This window comes from Drosophila santomea, chromosome X, assembly GCF_016746245.2.
Source record: "Drosophila santomea strain STO CAGO 1482 chromosome X, Prin_Dsan_1.1, whole genome shotgun sequence".
NCBI classification, from domain to species: domain Eukaryota; kingdom Metazoa; phylum Arthropoda; class Insecta; order Diptera; family Drosophilidae; genus Drosophila; species Drosophila santomea.
Genome location: NC_053021.2, coordinates 7068622 through 7087324, shown reverse-complemented (window position 1 = coordinate 7087324; position 18703 = coordinate 7068622). Strand labels below are relative to the sequence as shown.

General features: G+C 46.8%; 1 protein-coding gene across 4 annotated transcripts in view; it reads left to right on the top strand.

Annotated features, from left to right (window-relative positions):
- LOC120457137 overlaps positions 1 to 15667 on the top strand; it is a 60655-nt gene extending 44988 nt beyond the window's left edge. For all 4 annotated transcript variants that reach the window (XM_039644381.2, XM_039644380.2, XM_039644379.2 and 1 more), the window contains exons 7-10: positions 7534 to 10822; positions 10896 to 11032; positions 11109 to 11859; positions 11933 to 15667. In XM_039644381.2, coding sequence (XP_039500315.1) covers positions 7534 to 10822; positions 10896 to 11032; positions 11109 to 11859; positions 11933 to 13943 — 6188 coding nt within the window. In that variant the 3' untranslated portion in view covers positions 13944 to 15667. The remainder of the gene's footprint in view (positions 1 to 7533; positions 10823 to 10895; positions 11033 to 11108; positions 11860 to 11932) is intronic.
- The last annotated feature ends 3036 nt before the right edge of the window (positions 15668 to 18703 follow it).

Below are 18703 nucleotides of genomic sequence, written 5' to 3'. Positions count from 1 at the left end.
ATAAATATCGATGACTGCCACTTTGTTTTGATTTCATTGCTACAAAAGAGTATCGAAATGCAGTGAGCATTTTCTCTGAGTGCAGCGGTAAACGCGTCTTTCTAATGGCCCCGCATGAAATGCATAAAGGCAGCTCACACACACAGGTGCAATAGCCAAATGGATGGGATAATGGTGGGGCTCCCACTGTACTGTGCTGCTTTGATTGTTGTTATCCCCAAAAGAGATTAAAAGAGTCTTGTTTGTGTGTGTGTGTGTGTGTGTGTGTGAGGGGGGGAGGGGGGAATATTAACAAGCCATTTCTCAGCGTTGCTTGTTGGATTAGTTGTTGTCAAAAACTGAAGAGCTTACGAGGGCTTTTTTCAGTGCAATTACGTTTTTAAGACCCATTTTCGTGTTACCTTTCCCACCAACATAATGCGAAGTGTGAAAAGTTACTGTGTAGATTGGCTGTAGTCACATTTGGCACATTTAGACCAAATAATTGTCAAAAAGGCAATCGCAAATTGCGCGCTGGCAAACTAATTACCAACTTAAACTTGAACGTAAACGTGAAACGTGAAACGTAAACGGGGAAAAACCGAAAAAGGGCCAAAAAAAATAATCCAACAGAAAGCCATAGAGTCAACACACACACACACACACACAAAGAGAGAGGAGAGAGTAAGTAAGCATCTGCTAATAATGTGTGCACGTGTGTGGGTGTGTGTGTGTGGCTTCTTCAGCTGCTGCGCTCTCTTTCACTCGCTGTGGCGCCCTCTCTTTCTGGCCGAGACTTTTGCTTACATATGTAATTAAATTGCTCAATTAAAATTGCACACCCTTTTGATTATCGCTGGCGCACTCCATCTCTGTCGCTCTCTTTCGCTCTCTGTCTCTCTCTCTCTCTCTTCTTTTCTCTCTGTCTCTGTCTGTTATTAATCAGAGCAAATCGTTGTCCAAAAAGCAAGGCCTTACACACAAAGTAAATGCACGGCATCGTTCTAGAGAATCTTTTGATAAAAGATCATTTAATTTATATAATAATTATTTAATTTAAATGCTTCAAATATTTAAAATAGTTAGCAAAGTTTTAGCCACAAAAATTGCTTACAACACCTTAAGTTTCCAGTTTCGTATTGCATATTTTGCAGTGTATTCACACACACACATATGTGCGCTTGTGGAACTCCACTGAAATGACAATAAAATATGCTTTCGTTTTATTTCTTCTTTATTTTGTTTTTTTTGTTTTTTTTTTGTTGTTATTTCAATTTTCTTTTGTGTTGGGCTGCCACTGCCACTGATGCTGTTGCTGTGGCCGCTTTTCCCCACCTTGCCCGCCTTACCGCTTTTCCGCCTTTCCGCTTTTCCGCCCTTCCGCTTTTCCGCCCTGACATCGCTTCCCGCTTTCCCGCTCCGCTTCTCTTTAGCCAGCGCCGCCTTTGCCGTTAAATCAACACCATTTCGCAAATTAAAAGTGCCAAGCAAAGCGTTTGCAGCTCCTGCCGTTCATATTAACTGTATTTACAATTATACCGCGCCATCTCACTATCAGCTGCAATGGAATATGTTATATATGATGCTGTTCGTTGAGGAGTTCAAATAGACTTCTGGTTGCATTTGAACAAATCTGGAAAATTTTAAAACGAAATTAGCAAATTTTTTAAAAAAATACCGCAAATACCAAATAAACCAAAAATAAAGAATATACCACATATAAGTAATATAGAATATATAAAGAATATACAAAATATAAAGAATATAAAAAATATAATCAGTATACAAAATATAAAGAATATGCAAAATATAATCAGTATACAAAATATAAAGATTATACAAAATATAAAGAATATACAAAATATAATCAGTATACAAAATATAAAGAATATACAAAATATAAAGAATCTACAAAATATAAAGAATATACAAAATATAAAGAATATACAAAATATACCAATAATAACGAATATACCAAATATAAAGAATAAAGCAAATATAAATAAATATGCTGCCAAAGTAATCTAGTACCAGCTATCAATGGGCACTAGTGAATGTAGCTTTTATTTATTTCTTTGCGGGTTGCTCTCTCCAAGCCAAAGCTAGTAAAAATACCAAACGAAAAGTACCAGAATACTAAATATACCAAAAAGCAGCTTGCTGCTTCGATGGAGTTGATGCCTCGCCTTGCTGTGCTGTGCTGTGCTGTATTGTGCTGTACTGTGCGCTTTACCCGGCTCTGTTTCACTTCCCCTAAATTGCCATTCTCTTTGCATACTCGTATGTGCAAACCGAAACACGCCCCCCGCCCCCTCCCGTTTCCGCCCACTTTCCGCCCACTTTCACCCACTGAACGCGCTGCTCTTTGATGTTTGCACAAGTTGGCAACTCAACTCAACTCAACTCAACTCAACTCAAATCGACTCGACTCGACTTCTTCTGCTTGTGCTTCTTCATCTACTTGGTGGCTCGTGGCTCGTGGCTCGTGCTTCCTGCGCTCTGCCAACAGCGAATTCCCCATGGTGCTAATTAGCGGCGGTGTCCTTCGTCCTTCGTCCTTCCTTCCCTCGTCCTGCCAACGTTTTGCTTGCTCTTGTGCTACGAAAACGCGTATATATTTTTTAATTGGCCACTTTCGGCATTTCCATCGCTGTTGGTCTTCACTGTGGCTTCTGCTATCTGCTATCTGCTGTCGTTATCTCCAAATTGATTGATTGCTGTTCTTATGCCAGATTTAATTGGATTTGCGTGTGTTTAAATACAATCACTGCTAGTTTTCGAAATAAAAAACACACTTGAAAATTAAAAAAAAAAAATAATTTTCTTTAAAAAACTTAATAGATGCAAGTTGTTAAACTTTTTTGCTTAAGTGACCAAATTTTCAAGAAATATATTTTTCAAAATTAAAACGAGTTACTCAAAGCACACAGCAATGGACATGGACTGCACTTTCTAGGTCCTTTATTATCCTTTTTGCCACCCCAATCCCCCTCACCTCAGTCCCTTCATCAACTCATCAATTGTTGTTTTCAATTGTCTAATTGAAAGTTAAATACATTTTTGGTAACTTGTGCAGAAATTTTATGCTGCTGCAGCAGACTCCACAATCCGTTGGGACTTGCAACGCGTGCAAAAGAGACAGTGAGATGGCGCCAGAGCGAGAGGCAGCTATATATATATACAATGTATGTATAGATAGTGAAGCAGTTTGGGGTTAATTTCTGTTTGTTGTTGGCTGGCCAAAACTATTTGCCCAAATGCTGCAAATTTAATTGCACATTTAATGCGCTTGATGAGTGCAAATGAGTTGGTTGGTGGCAATCAAAGTGATAAATAAAAGGGCAGCACAGAGATTGGTAACAAGTCTTTGAAACAGCTAAGTGTACATAATGCTAATTGGCAAGCACCTTACTGGGTCAGCATCCCAAACACACACGCACACACACACACACACATAGAGATGTAGAGACATTAGGCCTACACACACGCATTTAAACGCCCCGCCCACCAAGCAGCGCCCCCTTTTCCATAGAACTCCTCAATATTTACTCTTTGTACTTGCAAAAGAAATTGTACTAATGGAATTATTTCATTTTGAAGAGCAGTGCGAGCGAGAGAGGGAGAGAGAGAGAGAGGAAGAGCGAGATGGAGATGGAGCGGTGTGCGTTGCGTCTCGTCTCGTTTTGTTTTGTTTTGTTTTGTTTTGTTTGTCGTTTTGATTTACTTTTGGTTTTCGTATTTTACCAACACTCCCCCCTCCCCCCTCCCCCCTCCCCCCGCCCACGACAGCCACCCCCTCCACCCAGCGACTTGCCAATGGTCCTGATATTTTTTATATTTCCTTGCTGTGCAAATAGCTCGCAATGTTCCACGTTTCATCTGCTGCTCTATCGCCGTCTCGCTCTGCTTATTCTTGTGCCTTCTCTGTCTCCAAAGTCGCGACTGCAGAAATCAAAGTAGAAAAGTCACCGGGAGATGCGAAAGAAGCGCTGCGAGACACACAGAGAAAATGTGGTTTTTTGTGGGGAAAAATGTAAAGAGAAATCCGAAGAAAATTCAACGAAATATCAATGAAAATTTAACGAAATATCAATGAAAATTCAAAGAAATATCAATGAAAATTCAAAGAAATATCAATGAAAATTCAAAGAAATATTAATGAAAATTAAAAGAAATATTAATGAAAATTCAAAGAAATATCAATGAGAATTCAACGAAATATCAATGAAAATTCAAAGAATATTTAAAAAGAATATTCACATTTTAAGGATCATAAGAATAGCAATCGAAAGCTCGGCGTTCTATTTTCTCAGTGTACGAAGGAAACCTGGGAAAGCGCAAACCTCAAGCTCAATGCCAACTTGCCCCTCCCACCCATTCACCCACCACACTCCCGCCCCCCTCCCCACCCACTTGGCCGCGTTGAAACTTTTTTGTTTTCCTTTGGGGCGGTTCAAATAATTTTTTGACTGATTGAATTATTAATAAAATTGATCGAAATGCAAAGAGAGCCGCGCCGACGACAACGAACGATGCTGGTCAGCAAACAAAAAATAATACAAAAAAAAATGAAAAGAAATAAGAATATATGTATATAAAAAAAACATAGCTGAGCGGAAATTCATACCACAGTTTTCGATTTTTCATCTTTGCTTTTCCTATTTGTTGTTATTATTTGATTGAATTACTTTCAAGGCGAGTGCAGTGGGGAAATTCGCTCGGTCGGCTTGTCGCCCACATAAGTATGCTACACTAAATGCCATATGCATGTATTGATGTACATATGCATGCATTGATGTACATATGCATGTATGTATGTACACATGCATTTATGTACGTACGTTTATGTGAGTCCAGATTGAGCAACAGAAATTTTGTGCTGCGGGTCACATTTAATTAACACAAATTTCCATTAATGTGCATTAATTACAGACGACTTCATTTTGTTGAACTGGCATATGTTGTGTTGCGTTATGTTTTGTTATGGCGAACAGGACATCAATTGTGGCTGACATTTGATCAGTGGACATTGAGTTTCCATCAAACTGAGGCGCTGTTAATTACTCCATTTTTGTGGTTCGATTATAATTGAATAGTAATGCTTGTAAATATATATAAATATATATATATATATAAATATACGACTTGCAATGATAATCGAATATATCCTTTAACAATCATAAATATCAAACATTTTTAATCGACATTTAATGTTTTTTTTGTGTTTTTTTGTGCTAGCTGCCATCGCTGAAGTGTATTAAATATTTACAGAGTATTTTTAATTCACAATTAAATAATGAAAAGCCAGGTTTGCTTCTGCACTCGATGCTCCTTTTTTTTTTTTTGGCTTTTTTCTTCTTTTTTTTTAACGTTCAGGGAACTCTGAGCCCCCAATGTCGACCAATTGCCTTTTTATTAATTAATTTATTTGGTCTTGCCGTTGTTTTATTGCTGCTGCTGTTGCCAGCCTCGTTGTGGCATGTGCCCCACATGCTGACGTCCTGCATGAACTTCAGTTCGTTTTCATTTCGAATATTATTTTTATTCCGATGTGGTGGCACCTTGTCCTTACAACATATATGTTTGTATATGTGGGTCGTTTTCATATCCATCAATGCTACATTAAACAAATATTTATTTGCAACAAAAAACAAAACTTGATGCCAATGAACAAAGTAGTTGGAAATCCATAGAGAGTATCTTTGGGTCACCCATTTATGCAACCCCATTGAAACCGGAATTTGTTTTCATTTTTATTTTTATTTTTATCTTTACAACACGTTTGTTTTTTTGTTTTGTTTTTATATTTTGTTGGTTGGCCGCTATTTGTTGATCAATTTCTGGTTTGTTGTTGTTGCTGTTATTAATATTAAATATTTATTTTGTGATTTTTATTTAATTTGCAATCTATAATTGCAATGTGATTGAGCTTTTTTAGCGCAGTTGAAAAAGTGTTGCCTACTTTTGTGCGCTTCACTTTTTATTTTTATTTTTTTGTGTGGCTTTTAAATGGCAGCCCAGTTAACTGCTGATCCACCTGTCCTGCACTCACCCCCCCGCAGCCAGCACCCCGCACCCCGCTCCGCCGCTTAACAATCAAAATTAAAATGAGTGGCTTATTAAAATTTTAACGCTCAAAAAGCATTTTACTCATCAGTGCTGTTTTATTTTCCTTTTTTTTTCTTCCTTTGCTCGGACAACGTATAAAGTTGGGTGGTGTGGGTGGCGTGGGTGGCGTGGTTGGTTTGGGTGGGTGGCAGGTGGTGGTGCAAAATGTGGGGTAAAGCGGTAAAGCGGTGGGGTGAAGGCTACTTTGATGTATTTTCGTATTCCACCGAGACCCGCGAAATACGCAGGCTGGAGAAAGTGCAGAGGCTTCATGGGCAGCAGGGGAAGGGGCAGGGGTGGCGAAGAAAGTAGACTGCTACAAGGACGAAAAGGACTCTGCTCCCTCTCTCCCTCTCTCTCTCTCACTCTCTCTGTTTGGTCAGCATTCAGTCTATCTGACATTTAAAACGCTGATTGATTTTACTCGCAATTATTCTTTATTTCATCATCTCATCTCATTTCCTTATCTCCTTAACTCATCCTCATCTCCCGCCTCGCTTTCTTTTAATTACATTGATTTTGGTTAAATGCCGCAATTGTGTTTGCCTGCCTCTATTTGCACATCATTAAAATTTGAAAATTATTAAAGTGGCACAACAAAAACTAAGACAAACACAAATTTTGCCACCGAATCGCGTTTTTCAGTGGGTGGTGGTGATGGTGATGGGTTGGTTTTTCCCAATTGGAATGTTAGGTGTATGTTCCTCGGCGGATAATCCATTTGATGAGAAAGTTTTCCCAAAGTGAAAACTTTGCATAGTCACAGCCTTGAATTTCGATTGAATGGCATTGAATTTAAGCTTTTACGCAAATAATAAGTAATAAACTTGAGTTGGAGTACAGAAACTATGGGCATATATTCAAAAATATTTGCAGCTTTCAGTTATTTCCCAGCTATATTCCCACCTATATTCCCACCTATATTTATTGCCATCCAAACTGCCATCCATCCATCCATTCATCCATCCATCCATCCATCCATCCATTTATCCAACAATCTTCCTATCCAACATCCTTCGTGGAAAACTGAAGGGTGGCTGGTGGGTGGCAGGCGTTTTAAAATATCCAATTGGCTGCTGCTCATTATTTGTTAAGTGGCTTAATGAAAGCGCTTCCCCCTCCTCTTCCCCCTCCCCCCTCCGTTATCCTTGCCACCAGGATCTCCCCTCTGTTTCCTGACCAGCAGCTTTAATTAAATCGCATTTTTTAATGTGTTTGCATAACTTTTTGCCTACACTCCACAAATAATTCGCAACGCTTTAGCTTTGGCATTAGGCATTTAAATGAATCAAGGGATGAAAGGTTGATGAATTGTTGCGGAATCAATTGAAATGGTTTTTCAATGTTTAGATTTCGATATTTATTTTCGTCATAGTTGCGCCTTTTTTCGCCGCGTGTAGCCACATTCACTAATCTTGGCAACTCATTTCTTCTTTTTCGCCGCAGACAAACTGGCCAGCTGCTTTGTGTGCAAGGCGGAGGCGTGTCCACGCACCCGCCCACTCAAAAAGGGGCGTGGCCAGCAGTACGGCATTCCGGACGAGACGATTCCGGCGGGCGCACGTGTCTGCAACAGCTGCCAATGCAAATCGGTGCGCAGCCGCTATCCCAACTGTCCGCTGCCCACGTGCCCCAATCCCAAGGATCGGGCACAGCGCCTGCGGAACATTCCCTCCCGTCTCTTCGAACTGGCGCCCGAGCTGCGCGATCCGGTGATGGCCGAGTTCCAAATACCGCCCCACGCCACCCGCTGCTGCTCCGCCTGCCTCATGCGCATCCGCCGCAAGCTGGATCCGCAGCTGAATCTCAACGATGGCTCCAGTGGCGGCGCCGGCAGCGGCAGTGGCGGCGACGAGACGGATGTCAGCACCTCGTCGTGCGATGAACGCGAGCCGGGCGGTTCCGACACCGCCTCCGTCGACAGTCCCGAGAATCTGCAGCGCCACAAGTCCCTCACGTTGGTCAAACAGCAACATCAGCAGCAACATCAGCAGCAGCAGCAACAGCAGCAGCAGCAGCAGCAGCAGCAGCAGCAGCAGCAGCAGCATCAACAGCAGCTATCGCAGCCACAACCACCGCCAGCACCGCAGCAGAAGGGCGGCTCATCATCGAGTGGTGGGCGTGGTGGAGATCAGGGTGCGCCACTGATTATCACACCCACACGAATGGGCAGCAAGGCGGGATCGGGATCGGGATCAGCGGGCGACAATGACCGCCTGCTGCCACCCGCCGCTGGCCAGGCGCCCAAGAAGCAGAAGACCAGCGAGGAGTACGATTCCTCGGCCACCGAAACGGCGGATGAGGAGAACGAGAACTCGCCGGCCAATCGCCAGAGTCCCAAGGTTCTCTTCCACGGCCATGGACACGGACATGGCGGCGGTCATGCCAATAATGTGGCCGGCCTACAGCCGCCGGTGGGCAATATGGTGGCTGGTGGTGCTGGTGCTGGTGGTGCTGGTGGTGTCCAAGCGGGTGGAGCACCGGGCCAACAGGTGAATGGACCAATGGCCATGCGGCGCGAGGCTGTCAACAATGTGCAGGATTGCGTATTCTCGGTGATTGAGCGCTCGCTGAAGCACAAGGGGCCGCAACCCAAGGGCGGCCAGGGTCAGCAGCAGGGTCAGGGTCAAGGTCAGGGACAAGGACAAGGACAGGGACAGGGACAGGGACAAAGCCAGTCGCCATCCCAGCAGCAGCAGCAACAGCAGCAGCAGCAGCAATCTGCCAACAATCTGGAACGCAAGGAGCTGACCATTGTGAGGGAATACCGCCAGGATCCGGGCATTCTGAAGCAGCAGCAGCAGCAGCAGCAGCAGCAGGTTGGCGGAGTACCGCCCACCTCGGGCGCCGGCAGTCTGCCGCATGGCACCTCCGTGCAGAAGCTACCATCCCGACCGGCTGCAGTGGCACCGCCGCCACCGGCTCATCCACTGACGCCCACCAGCACAGGAAGTGGCAGCAACAATGGAACCAGCGATAGTCTGGCCACCTTGTCGGTGGTGAACACGCACATGGGCGTCGTGGCGCAGCTGGGTCATCCGGCGCTAATGGCGCATGCCAGTTCCGCTGGCGGTGTCGGTGTGGACAAGGCAACCATAACGCCGGTGGTCAAGGGCGCCAGTGGATCATCGAAGAGCGGCGGTACGTCCAGTCACTCACACACGCCCACGCCGCCGGAGACCATCATCTACAATGTGCCAGCGGCGCATCCGCAACGCGGCATTCCACCGCCGCCGTCACAGCACTCGGTGCATCCAGCGCATCCAGCGCATCCAGCGCATCCAGCGCACCCAGCGCATCCTGCCCATCCGTCGCATACACAGCATCCGGCCCATCCGCAGCATCCGTCGCATGGCCAGCATCCGCAGCTGCAAGTGCCGGAACCGGAGCCGCAAACCCTCGACTTGAGCATCAAGAAGCCGCCGCGCGATGGTCACTCACCGCACACGGGAGCCGGTGGCTCGGGCTCCTCCGCCGCAGATCGACACCATGGCCCCCCGCCGCCGACCATGTCGATGAAGCACATTGTACGCTCGGGCGGCATGTATCGCGGCGACACCGTCACCGTTCCATCGCTGGCCGCACCCAGTTCGTATCTGTATCCCACACCGCCGCACGGCGTGCTCAAGGCCACCGGCGGCGTTGGCGTGGTGCCCGGCGTGCTGCCCGGTGTGCCTGGCAGCGCACTGTATCTGCAACCAGTCCCAGTGCCCGTGCCCATTTCCATTTCCGGGCAGGGCCAACTGCCGCCGAGAGCTGGACAACCGCCGCCGGCACAGCCGCCATCCGGCGGCAGGGGTGTGGCCAAGGCGCCACCCAAGCTGAGTCCCCAGCAGGCTCACCACCTTCATCCCAGTCACGGCCACTCGCCGTCGCAGCAACAGCAGCAGCAGCAACAGCAGCAGCAGCAACAGCAACAACAGGCGGCTGCAGCAGCAGCAGCAGCAGCAGCAGCACAACAACAGCAATTGCTGGTGAAGAGCGGCTCGATCACGCATGGAACACCGGCGAACAGTGCCCAGCAGCAGCAGATAATCGTGCATGCACCAGCGACTGGAGCGTCGGCACCCTCCTCCCTGCTGAGTCCCAAGTTCGAGGGTCTGGTCAGGCAAACGACACCGGAGGGCGTGGGTTCGGTTGGAGGACCTGGTGGCCCGGGTGGACCAGGTGGCAAGCATGGTTCGATAACGCAGGGCACACCGCTGCACATGCCGCCGCATCATTTGGAAACGAAGCGGCCATACGAGAGCTACTACAAGAGCTCCCAGCGTCACAGTCCCGCCCAGCAACCGGGTGGCAATCAGCAACTGCCGCCACCGCCGCAGCAATCCTCGCCGCAGGCGCCACCGCCCCAGGGCTATGGTGTGGGCGTGAGCTCGCCCTACGCACGCTCGCCATTCGGCGGGGTGGTGGAGCAGCCGCAGGTGCTGAGCACGCGCCAAATCGTGATGCACGACTACATCACCTCGCAGCAGATGCAGGGACAGCAGCAGCAGCAGCAACAGCAACAGCAGCAGCAGCAACAGCAGCAGCAGCAGCAGCAACAGCGCAACATGTCGCGCGGCAGCAGTGCCAGCGGCGGTGGAGGCGGCGGTGGCTCCGACAAGGAGTCGCCCTCGCCGCGCAACAGTGTGGGCAGTGGCAGTGGCTTTGCGTACGGCGGCGACAAGGAATCGGCGCCACGTGGCCGACCGGAGTACTCCAGTCGTGCATCGCCCGCCGATCATGCCAATAGGTGAGTGCGGAATACTGTAATACCCTGGAATTTTGTATTTACACATCATTTACCATACATTCTTTGAATTCAGCACACCGAGTCCGCATCGCACGCCGCCGCCGCAGCGGCAAGGCGTCATCCAGAGGCACAACACGGGCTCCAAGCCACCATCACCGGCTGCTCCGCCGCCGAGCAGGATGCACATGCCGCCGTATCAATATGCTCCAAGTAAGTTCTTCTTTTCAAATCAAGCAAATCCTGCACAGAAACTAATACACATGTGTATTCCCCGAAATGTGCACAGGTGGTCACGATGCATTGGCCTCGTTTGTGGACGTGGCCGTGCAGCAGCCGCAATTGCCGGTGCCGTCGCAAAAGGATGACAAATCGCCGGGTGCCGCAACGGCGCCGGGACAAGTGCCCGGTCAAGGTGCTGGTCCACCACTTGGACCCTCACCACTGCCGCCACACGCTGTGGTCGGCGTTGCGCAGCCACCGCCGCCGACCGCACACCACGATCAGCGGTATCGCGATCTAACGCTGCACCATCATCACCATACCCTGGTGCAGCAGCAGATTGCGCAGCAGCAGCATTACCGCAGCCTCAATGTGGCCGCCCAGGTCGATATGCAGCGGCACATGGATCAGGCGAAGCGTGTGCTGCGCCATCACCAGCAGCAGCACCAGGCGCAGCAGCAGCACAACCATGCCCTCGAGCGTGACCGGGAGATTCAGGAGCGGATGCGCGAACGGGATCGTGAGCGGGAAAGGGAGCGGGAGCGTGAGCGTGAGCGTGACCGCGAGCAGCGGGAACGGGAGCGGGAACGTGAACGGGAGCGGGAACGAGAGCGCGAGCGACGTGAACAGGATCGGGAGCGGCGTGTGGTGGCCGAGGAACGGGAGCGCGATAGTCGACGCATGGAGCGCATGTTTGCCGGCAATGTGGTCGCCGCATCAGGTGGCGCCGGCGGCGGTGGACCACCGCCTGGCCAGTTTCTGCGTGCTTCGGTGCCGGAGACTGGGCCACCGCGCTCCATACCAGATCGCGAACGGGAGTAAGTATTAGCCATAGATCAAATGATGAGCGCAATCACTAATCATTACCCTGCTACCACTACTACACCCTAGGTACTATCGCCAGGCACATGGCGGTCCACCTCCAGAGGATGCGCCCGGGCAACTGAGCGCCCAGAGTCTGATCGACGCCATCATCAAGCATGAGATCAATCGCTCCAACGATGCCACCGCAGTTCCGAATCGCGAGTTTCCGCGCCCATCCTTCGTGCACGCCCCATTGCCACCGCGTGGTTCCGGTTCGGGTGGCGGCACCGGCACTCGATCCTCGCCAGCCAATGTGCTCCATCCGATGTACCTGCGCGATCTGCGCCAGCCGCTCGAGGGCGGAGCGGGCTCACTGCTAACGGTGGAGAACAATGGCAAGCCCAGCTCGTCGGGATCGCCCAGTGTGATTAACATTGATTTGGATCAGGAGCGCATTTCAGCGGCAGCCGCAGCAGTTGCCCAACAGCAGCAACAGCAGCAAGCGCCGCCACCATCGCAATCGTCGCAGTCCAGATCCGTGCATGGTCAACTGAGGACACCGACCTCGCAGGCTGGCGGATCAGCGCCCAGTCCGCAGCAGATCCACACAAAGAGCATAACCTTTGGGGAGCTAACCGACTCGATAATAACCAATGACTACGGCACCAATCCTCATCTGCGGCCCACGCCACCGTTTATGACCTATCTGCAGGAGACGCAGTCCATCCTGCCGCCGGATCGCTGGAAGCAGAACCGTCGTATGCAACAGAAGGCCGAGGAGGCGAAGCACCATTCCCAGCAGCAGCAGCAACAACATCAGCAGCAGCAGCAGCAGCATCACGCGCAGCAGCAGCAGCAGCAGCAGCAGCAGCAACAACACCATGCCCCGCAACATCATCCGCAGATGCCGGGCACTGGCTCCAGCTCGGCACCAGGTGGTGCAGCTGGCCAGGGCGGAGCATCGGGCGTTCCGGGCAGCGGAGGAGGTGGTGGCGCCGGCAGAGCCAGCACGCCTGGCGAGGATGGACGCAACATTATCCGAATGCCCCAGGCGGTAAGTCCGCGTAAATTCAACCACGAGTTGATGCTGCACCATGTGATGGGCACGGCGGGAGCGGGCGGTGAAGCCGGCCAGTTCTTCCTGCCCAGCCGGGTCGTGCTGCCCGAGCAGAGGGGCACGCCCAGCGGCGGCGGTGGCGGAGCACCTGGCGCCGGTGGACCTGGTGGACCCGGCGGCGGTGCCACCACCATTGACAACTATGTGAAGACCCGCATCGCTGAGGTGATGCGCGACGACATTGGCTATGGCAAGAACCGCACTGTGGAGGTGCGCACCGATGACGACGTAACCGCCGATATGGTTGCCCATTCGCATGCCGCCGTCCATGCTGCACATGTGGCGCACGCGGCCCATGTCGCCCATGCCGCTGCCCTGGAGCTGCAGCACAGGAGCAAGGAGCAGCAGCAGCAGCAGCCGCCGCCGCCGCCAGAGATCAGTGTGTCACGCAAGACGCCCAACCAGTACGAGGTGGTAGACGCCAGTGGACGGCGCTCAGCTGGCAGTGGTTCCGTTTCGGTCTCCGTTTCGGGTGCCAATAGCCACCACTCGCCGTATCATCCACCGGCGGCTGCCTACGCACCCAGCACCTACTTCCCCTACAGCGCACTGAATGTGCCCAGCGCTGCCGGCGGACTGCCGCCGCACCAGCCGTTGCAGCTGGCCCACCAGGCGGTGGCGCCACCCGGTGCCTTTGCCAAGGCCAAGGCGGCGCATGCCCTAAGTGAACTGGGCGCAGTCGGTGGCGGCGGGGTGTCCTTGGTGGTGGGCGGCGGCTCTGGCGGCATTGCTGGCGGACCAGGTGGTGTCTCCGTCGGCGGCGGCGGTGGTGGTGGACCCGGCGGTGGTGGACCCGGTGGTGGTGGCGGACCAGGTGGCGGTGGCGGTGGCGGCGGCGGCGGCGGTGGTGGTGGTGGTGGCGTTCACAATTCCAGTTCATCGCAAGCATCTGCTGCGGTGGCCGCTGCCGTTGCAGCGGCGGCCAGTGAATCGAAGCCGCTGCTGTTGTCCAAGTACGATGCCCTCAGCGACGAAGATTAGTTGTGACTGCCGGCGTCGTCATCGGCGTCGGCGTCGCACCTGCGGCCAGCAACAATAGCAGTAGCAGCAGCACTGCCGCCCGGCAGCAGCACGAGCGTGGTATACGGCTATCCTGGCTACCGGCGACACTCCCAGCATCAACAACAACAACAACAGCAACAGCAACAACAACAACAGCAACAGCAGCCACCGCATCCGCATCTTGTCCAGCAGCAGCAGCAGCTCTACCAGGCCACTGTGCTGCCACCTCCATTGCAGTCCCAGCAGCAGCAACTCCACCAGCAGCAGCAGCAGCAGCAACTCCAGCAGCAGCAGAGGAGCCTCTACTATGCCAGCGAGCATTATCCTGGAGGCAACGGAGGCAGCTCTGCTGGCGGCAATCCGGGCTACTATTGAAAGCAACAGCAGCAGCAGCAGCATATGTAGATCACCACTAAGCATGAGATAATAGATTACCACCTTGAGTTGCGGAACAAGATGCGGGAGCTAGGCAAACGACATGTGTAGAAATGAGTTAAGAGATAAGAAAAAGGCTTTAACAACAAGAAGAAGAATTAAATTAAGAGAAGGCAAATGATAGGCAGGCAGTCGAGAGATCAGCGAATCAGCAGAGATGAGGAGCAGATGTGGGGAGGAGGCAAAGTGGAGAGCAGACGGCTAGCAGACTTGACAACATCTAGATATTAGTTTTGTCCAATGAGAATTATTTTTTAGACAATTTCCATTTCCAAAAAGTGCAAATAAACGAATGAGGATGCAGGAGGATGCAGACTTGTTTAAAACTGAAACCTAAACCTAAACCTAAACTAAAACGATTGTAAATTTGGCGCGTCCAAAAAGGACTTTTTAAAACGTGATTCAAAACATTTTGAAAGTAATTTAAAGCAGATCATTTGTAATTGTATATAAACAAAAAAAATTTATTCTAAATCTAAGTAAAAAGAATTCTGTTTAACCAACTGTTTGCCTCGCATTCTGAGGTATTACACACACACAACTCGATCGAAATCCGTGTTCTTTATGTCGTCTTAGTGTACTCGTCTCTATTCGTGTGGACGCGTGTGTCCTTGTCCTTGTTCTTTGTGTCATCGGTCGATGTTTCCTTCTGCTCCTCCCGAAGCTCCAGCCTCAGCACCCCGAGTCAGAAAGTTATGAGAATGGTAGTGAGAACAATTTAGATGCATATATATATATATATATACATTAAACTAAAGATCACACCACAGACACACACATATATATATACAATACACTATGAGTATAAGGAGTAAACAAAATAATAAAAACACACTGTTGGGCTGTTCTTAGAAAAAAAAAACAAAAGAAAATAAAACAAAACAAAAGAAGAGAAAACAAAAAACCTAAGCAAAAGAAAACAAGTAAACGAGAAACAAGTAAATATATATAAATATTACCTATAGAACACTTTAATCATTATTTAAACGACTTTTTGTAAATTTCATAAAAAACTGCGCATAATTTTAATGAGCATCATTTAATCAATCTTATCAATACATTTACTACTACTATTATTCGTTTTTTTTTTTTTATTCCTATTTTTATATGCAAGGCCTAATTTATGGAACATGATTGTGTTTTATTCTCTTCTTAAGCAAGCGCTATTGAATTATGTACGTTTAATTGCTAAGCTAAAGAAAGTTTTAATGTAAGTAAATTTAAAGTAAGCCCAATACATAGAAATATATATGGGATATACATACGCATATTTTTTTATATAACACTTATGTCATACGAAACAGTTTTAGTGTTTAACTACTTTACTGTTTAATTCGTTTTCTAAACTTATTTTTTTTTACACGCAAACGCGAAACAAACGTGGGGAAACCAATTGAAAAACGTGAAAACAAAAAAAATGCATATTTTTAATACATAATGAAACTAAAAACGAAACAAAATCTATATAGTAAATATATATGAAGTAAACAACAAACGCTAAGACTTATTCAACAAAACAAAAAATTGTAAAATATTAAAAGATAAACGATATATACATATACATATAAATATATATATATATATATACATATATATATATATATATGTATATATATGTGTGTGTGTATGTAAAAGCTAACGACACAGATATTCGCAACCCAAATCCGGAAAAGCGCGGAAGCGGATACGGGAAACCCGAAACGCAACTCTGGCCGAGCGGCGCGCAGCAACGTTTTAGTTAAGAGCAGGAAGCGTATTTTTTTTTATAAATATATATATATATATAAATTAAATTAAATGAAAACAAATTCTATATATACAGAAAATTTTACAAAATATATATATATATATATATATGATATATATGATAATAAATGTATGTAAAGCGGCAGCATAACAACTAATGGAATAAATCATAAACAGCGCCAGAGGTTCGAGCGAATGGATCGGAGTGGAGCGATAGCGGCCGGAACCGGACGAACGGACACGCGGACCGCGGACAGACTCGCGGACGGACAGATGGACTCGAGGAGCCGCCAAGACAACGAAACAGCTGGCATCGCTGCCACTCCGAACCGCCCCGCCGCTGAACACGATCCTCGATTGTGAGCACTTTCTACACATATAAATGAATATATATATATAAATGAATAATGTATGAATAACCGAATTTTATAGCTGGGCGAATTACAAAAACGCCGGCTGAATGGATGTAAAACAAAACAATGTGTATGCACAAGGCGTGCCCTAAAAATGATTTAAGCAAATCACATAAAACGAAAAAAGAAAACAAATTCAAATTTGCTATATTGAAGGACCTTTATTGTTTTGTTTTTCTCGTTTTTTTTTTCTGTTGTATCAATTTCAAATCGATATAGTTGTATGAAAAACGCAAAAACACACAAAAACAAAAAAAAACAAACAAACAAACAAACAAAAATTACGAGTAAAGGCGGTTTTTGAGTGCATATTGATAACAATAAACACAAAAATTATGAATGCAGACAACACGAGGGAGGAGCGAAAAGAAAAGTAAACAACCAATATTATGTGGAGTATATGCATATAATGTGCGCCGAGTCGCAGAGCTAGAGCTGATTATGATCGATACATGATAATGATGTTTAGCACTTAAGTTTTAGTTGTAACTTTATGCCTTAAGTTGTAAGCTTAAAAATAATAATATAAAATTAAATACAACATATTAAAAAGCAAACAAAACAAAATAAAAACAAATACAAAAAAAATAAAACAAAAGAAATGTATAACAAAATGTTCTTGTTTTTATGTCTGCCCATCATTGGGATCCATCCATGCTTGGCAGTTTATTGCTTTCAGATCATCCACAAAAATCATATTTTATAGCTAATATATTGGTTTTGCAAAGAAGGGGAACATAATCGGTAGCAGGCTTCTGTTGAGCAGGTTGTTCTGTTCAGCACTTCAAAAATAGAAAAAATGTTAGCCCAAAGGCGATTTTTCAGATTTTCGTCATAAAATAATCCGTTTTTTTGCCACAACTTTCAAAATAATTGTCTGAATATGGAATGCCATACTTCGTTGAATTCGTAACAAAATTCCCTATCCCCATGTGCTCAAAAAATGGAAATGTAATTTCTTGCCATTTTTCGCAAATTTTGATGATGGTACCCCTTATCGAAAATGCAAAAATTTGTACATTTTTTTTTTTCCCAAAATCGAAAAATAAGGATAGACATAGTTAGCTATGTTTATTAGCAGCACAAAACAGATACCAGGCGAACAGAAATGTCAGGAAGTGGCCAACGATCATTGCGATTTTAGTAGCCACCTACTGCAAATTATGATTGCCTGGTGCATAAAACAATGAAATGTGCCAAAAACCGAACATTTAATCCAAGTTTTGTTCGAAAAATGGATATATTTCGAATTTCAGATACCAGGCAAACAGAAATGTCAGTAAGTGGATAACGAACATTTCGATTTTAGTAGCCACCTACTGCAAATTATGATTGCCTGGTGCATAAAACAATGAAATGTCCCAAAAACCGGACTTTTAATCCGAGTTTTGGTGGTAAAATTGAGAAATTCTGGATTTCAGATACCAGGCAAACAGAAATGTCAGGAAGTGGCCAACGATCATTGCGATTTTAGTAGCCACCTACTGCTAATTATGATTGCCTGGTGCATAAAACAATGAAATGTCCCAAAAACCGGTAATTTAATCCGAGTTTTGTTCGAAAAATGGCGATATTTCGAATTTCAGATACCAGGCAAACAGAAATGTCAGTAAGTGGCCAACGAACATTTCGATTTAAGTAGCCACCTACTGCTAATTATGATTGCCTGGTGCATAAAACAATGAAATGTCCCAAAAACCGGACTTTTAAGCCGAAAAATGGAGATATTTCGAATTTCAGATACCAGGCAAACAGAAATGTCAGGAAGTGGCCCACTATCATTTCGATTTTAGTAGCCACCTACTGCTAATTATGATTGCCTGGTGCATAAAACAATGAAATGTCCCAAAAACCGGACTTTTAATCCGAGTTTTGGTGGTAAAATTGAGAAATTCTGGATTTCAGATACCAGGCAAACAGAAATGTCAGGAAGTGGCCAACGATCATTGCGATTTTAGTAGCCACCTACTGCTAATTATGATTGCCTGGTGCATAAAACAATGAAATGTCCCAAAAACCGGTAATTTAATCCGAGTTTTGTTCGAAAAATGGCGATATTTCGAATTTCAGATACCAGGCAAACAGAAATGTCAGTAAGTGGCCAACGAACATTTCGATTTAAGTAGCCACCTACTGCTAATTATG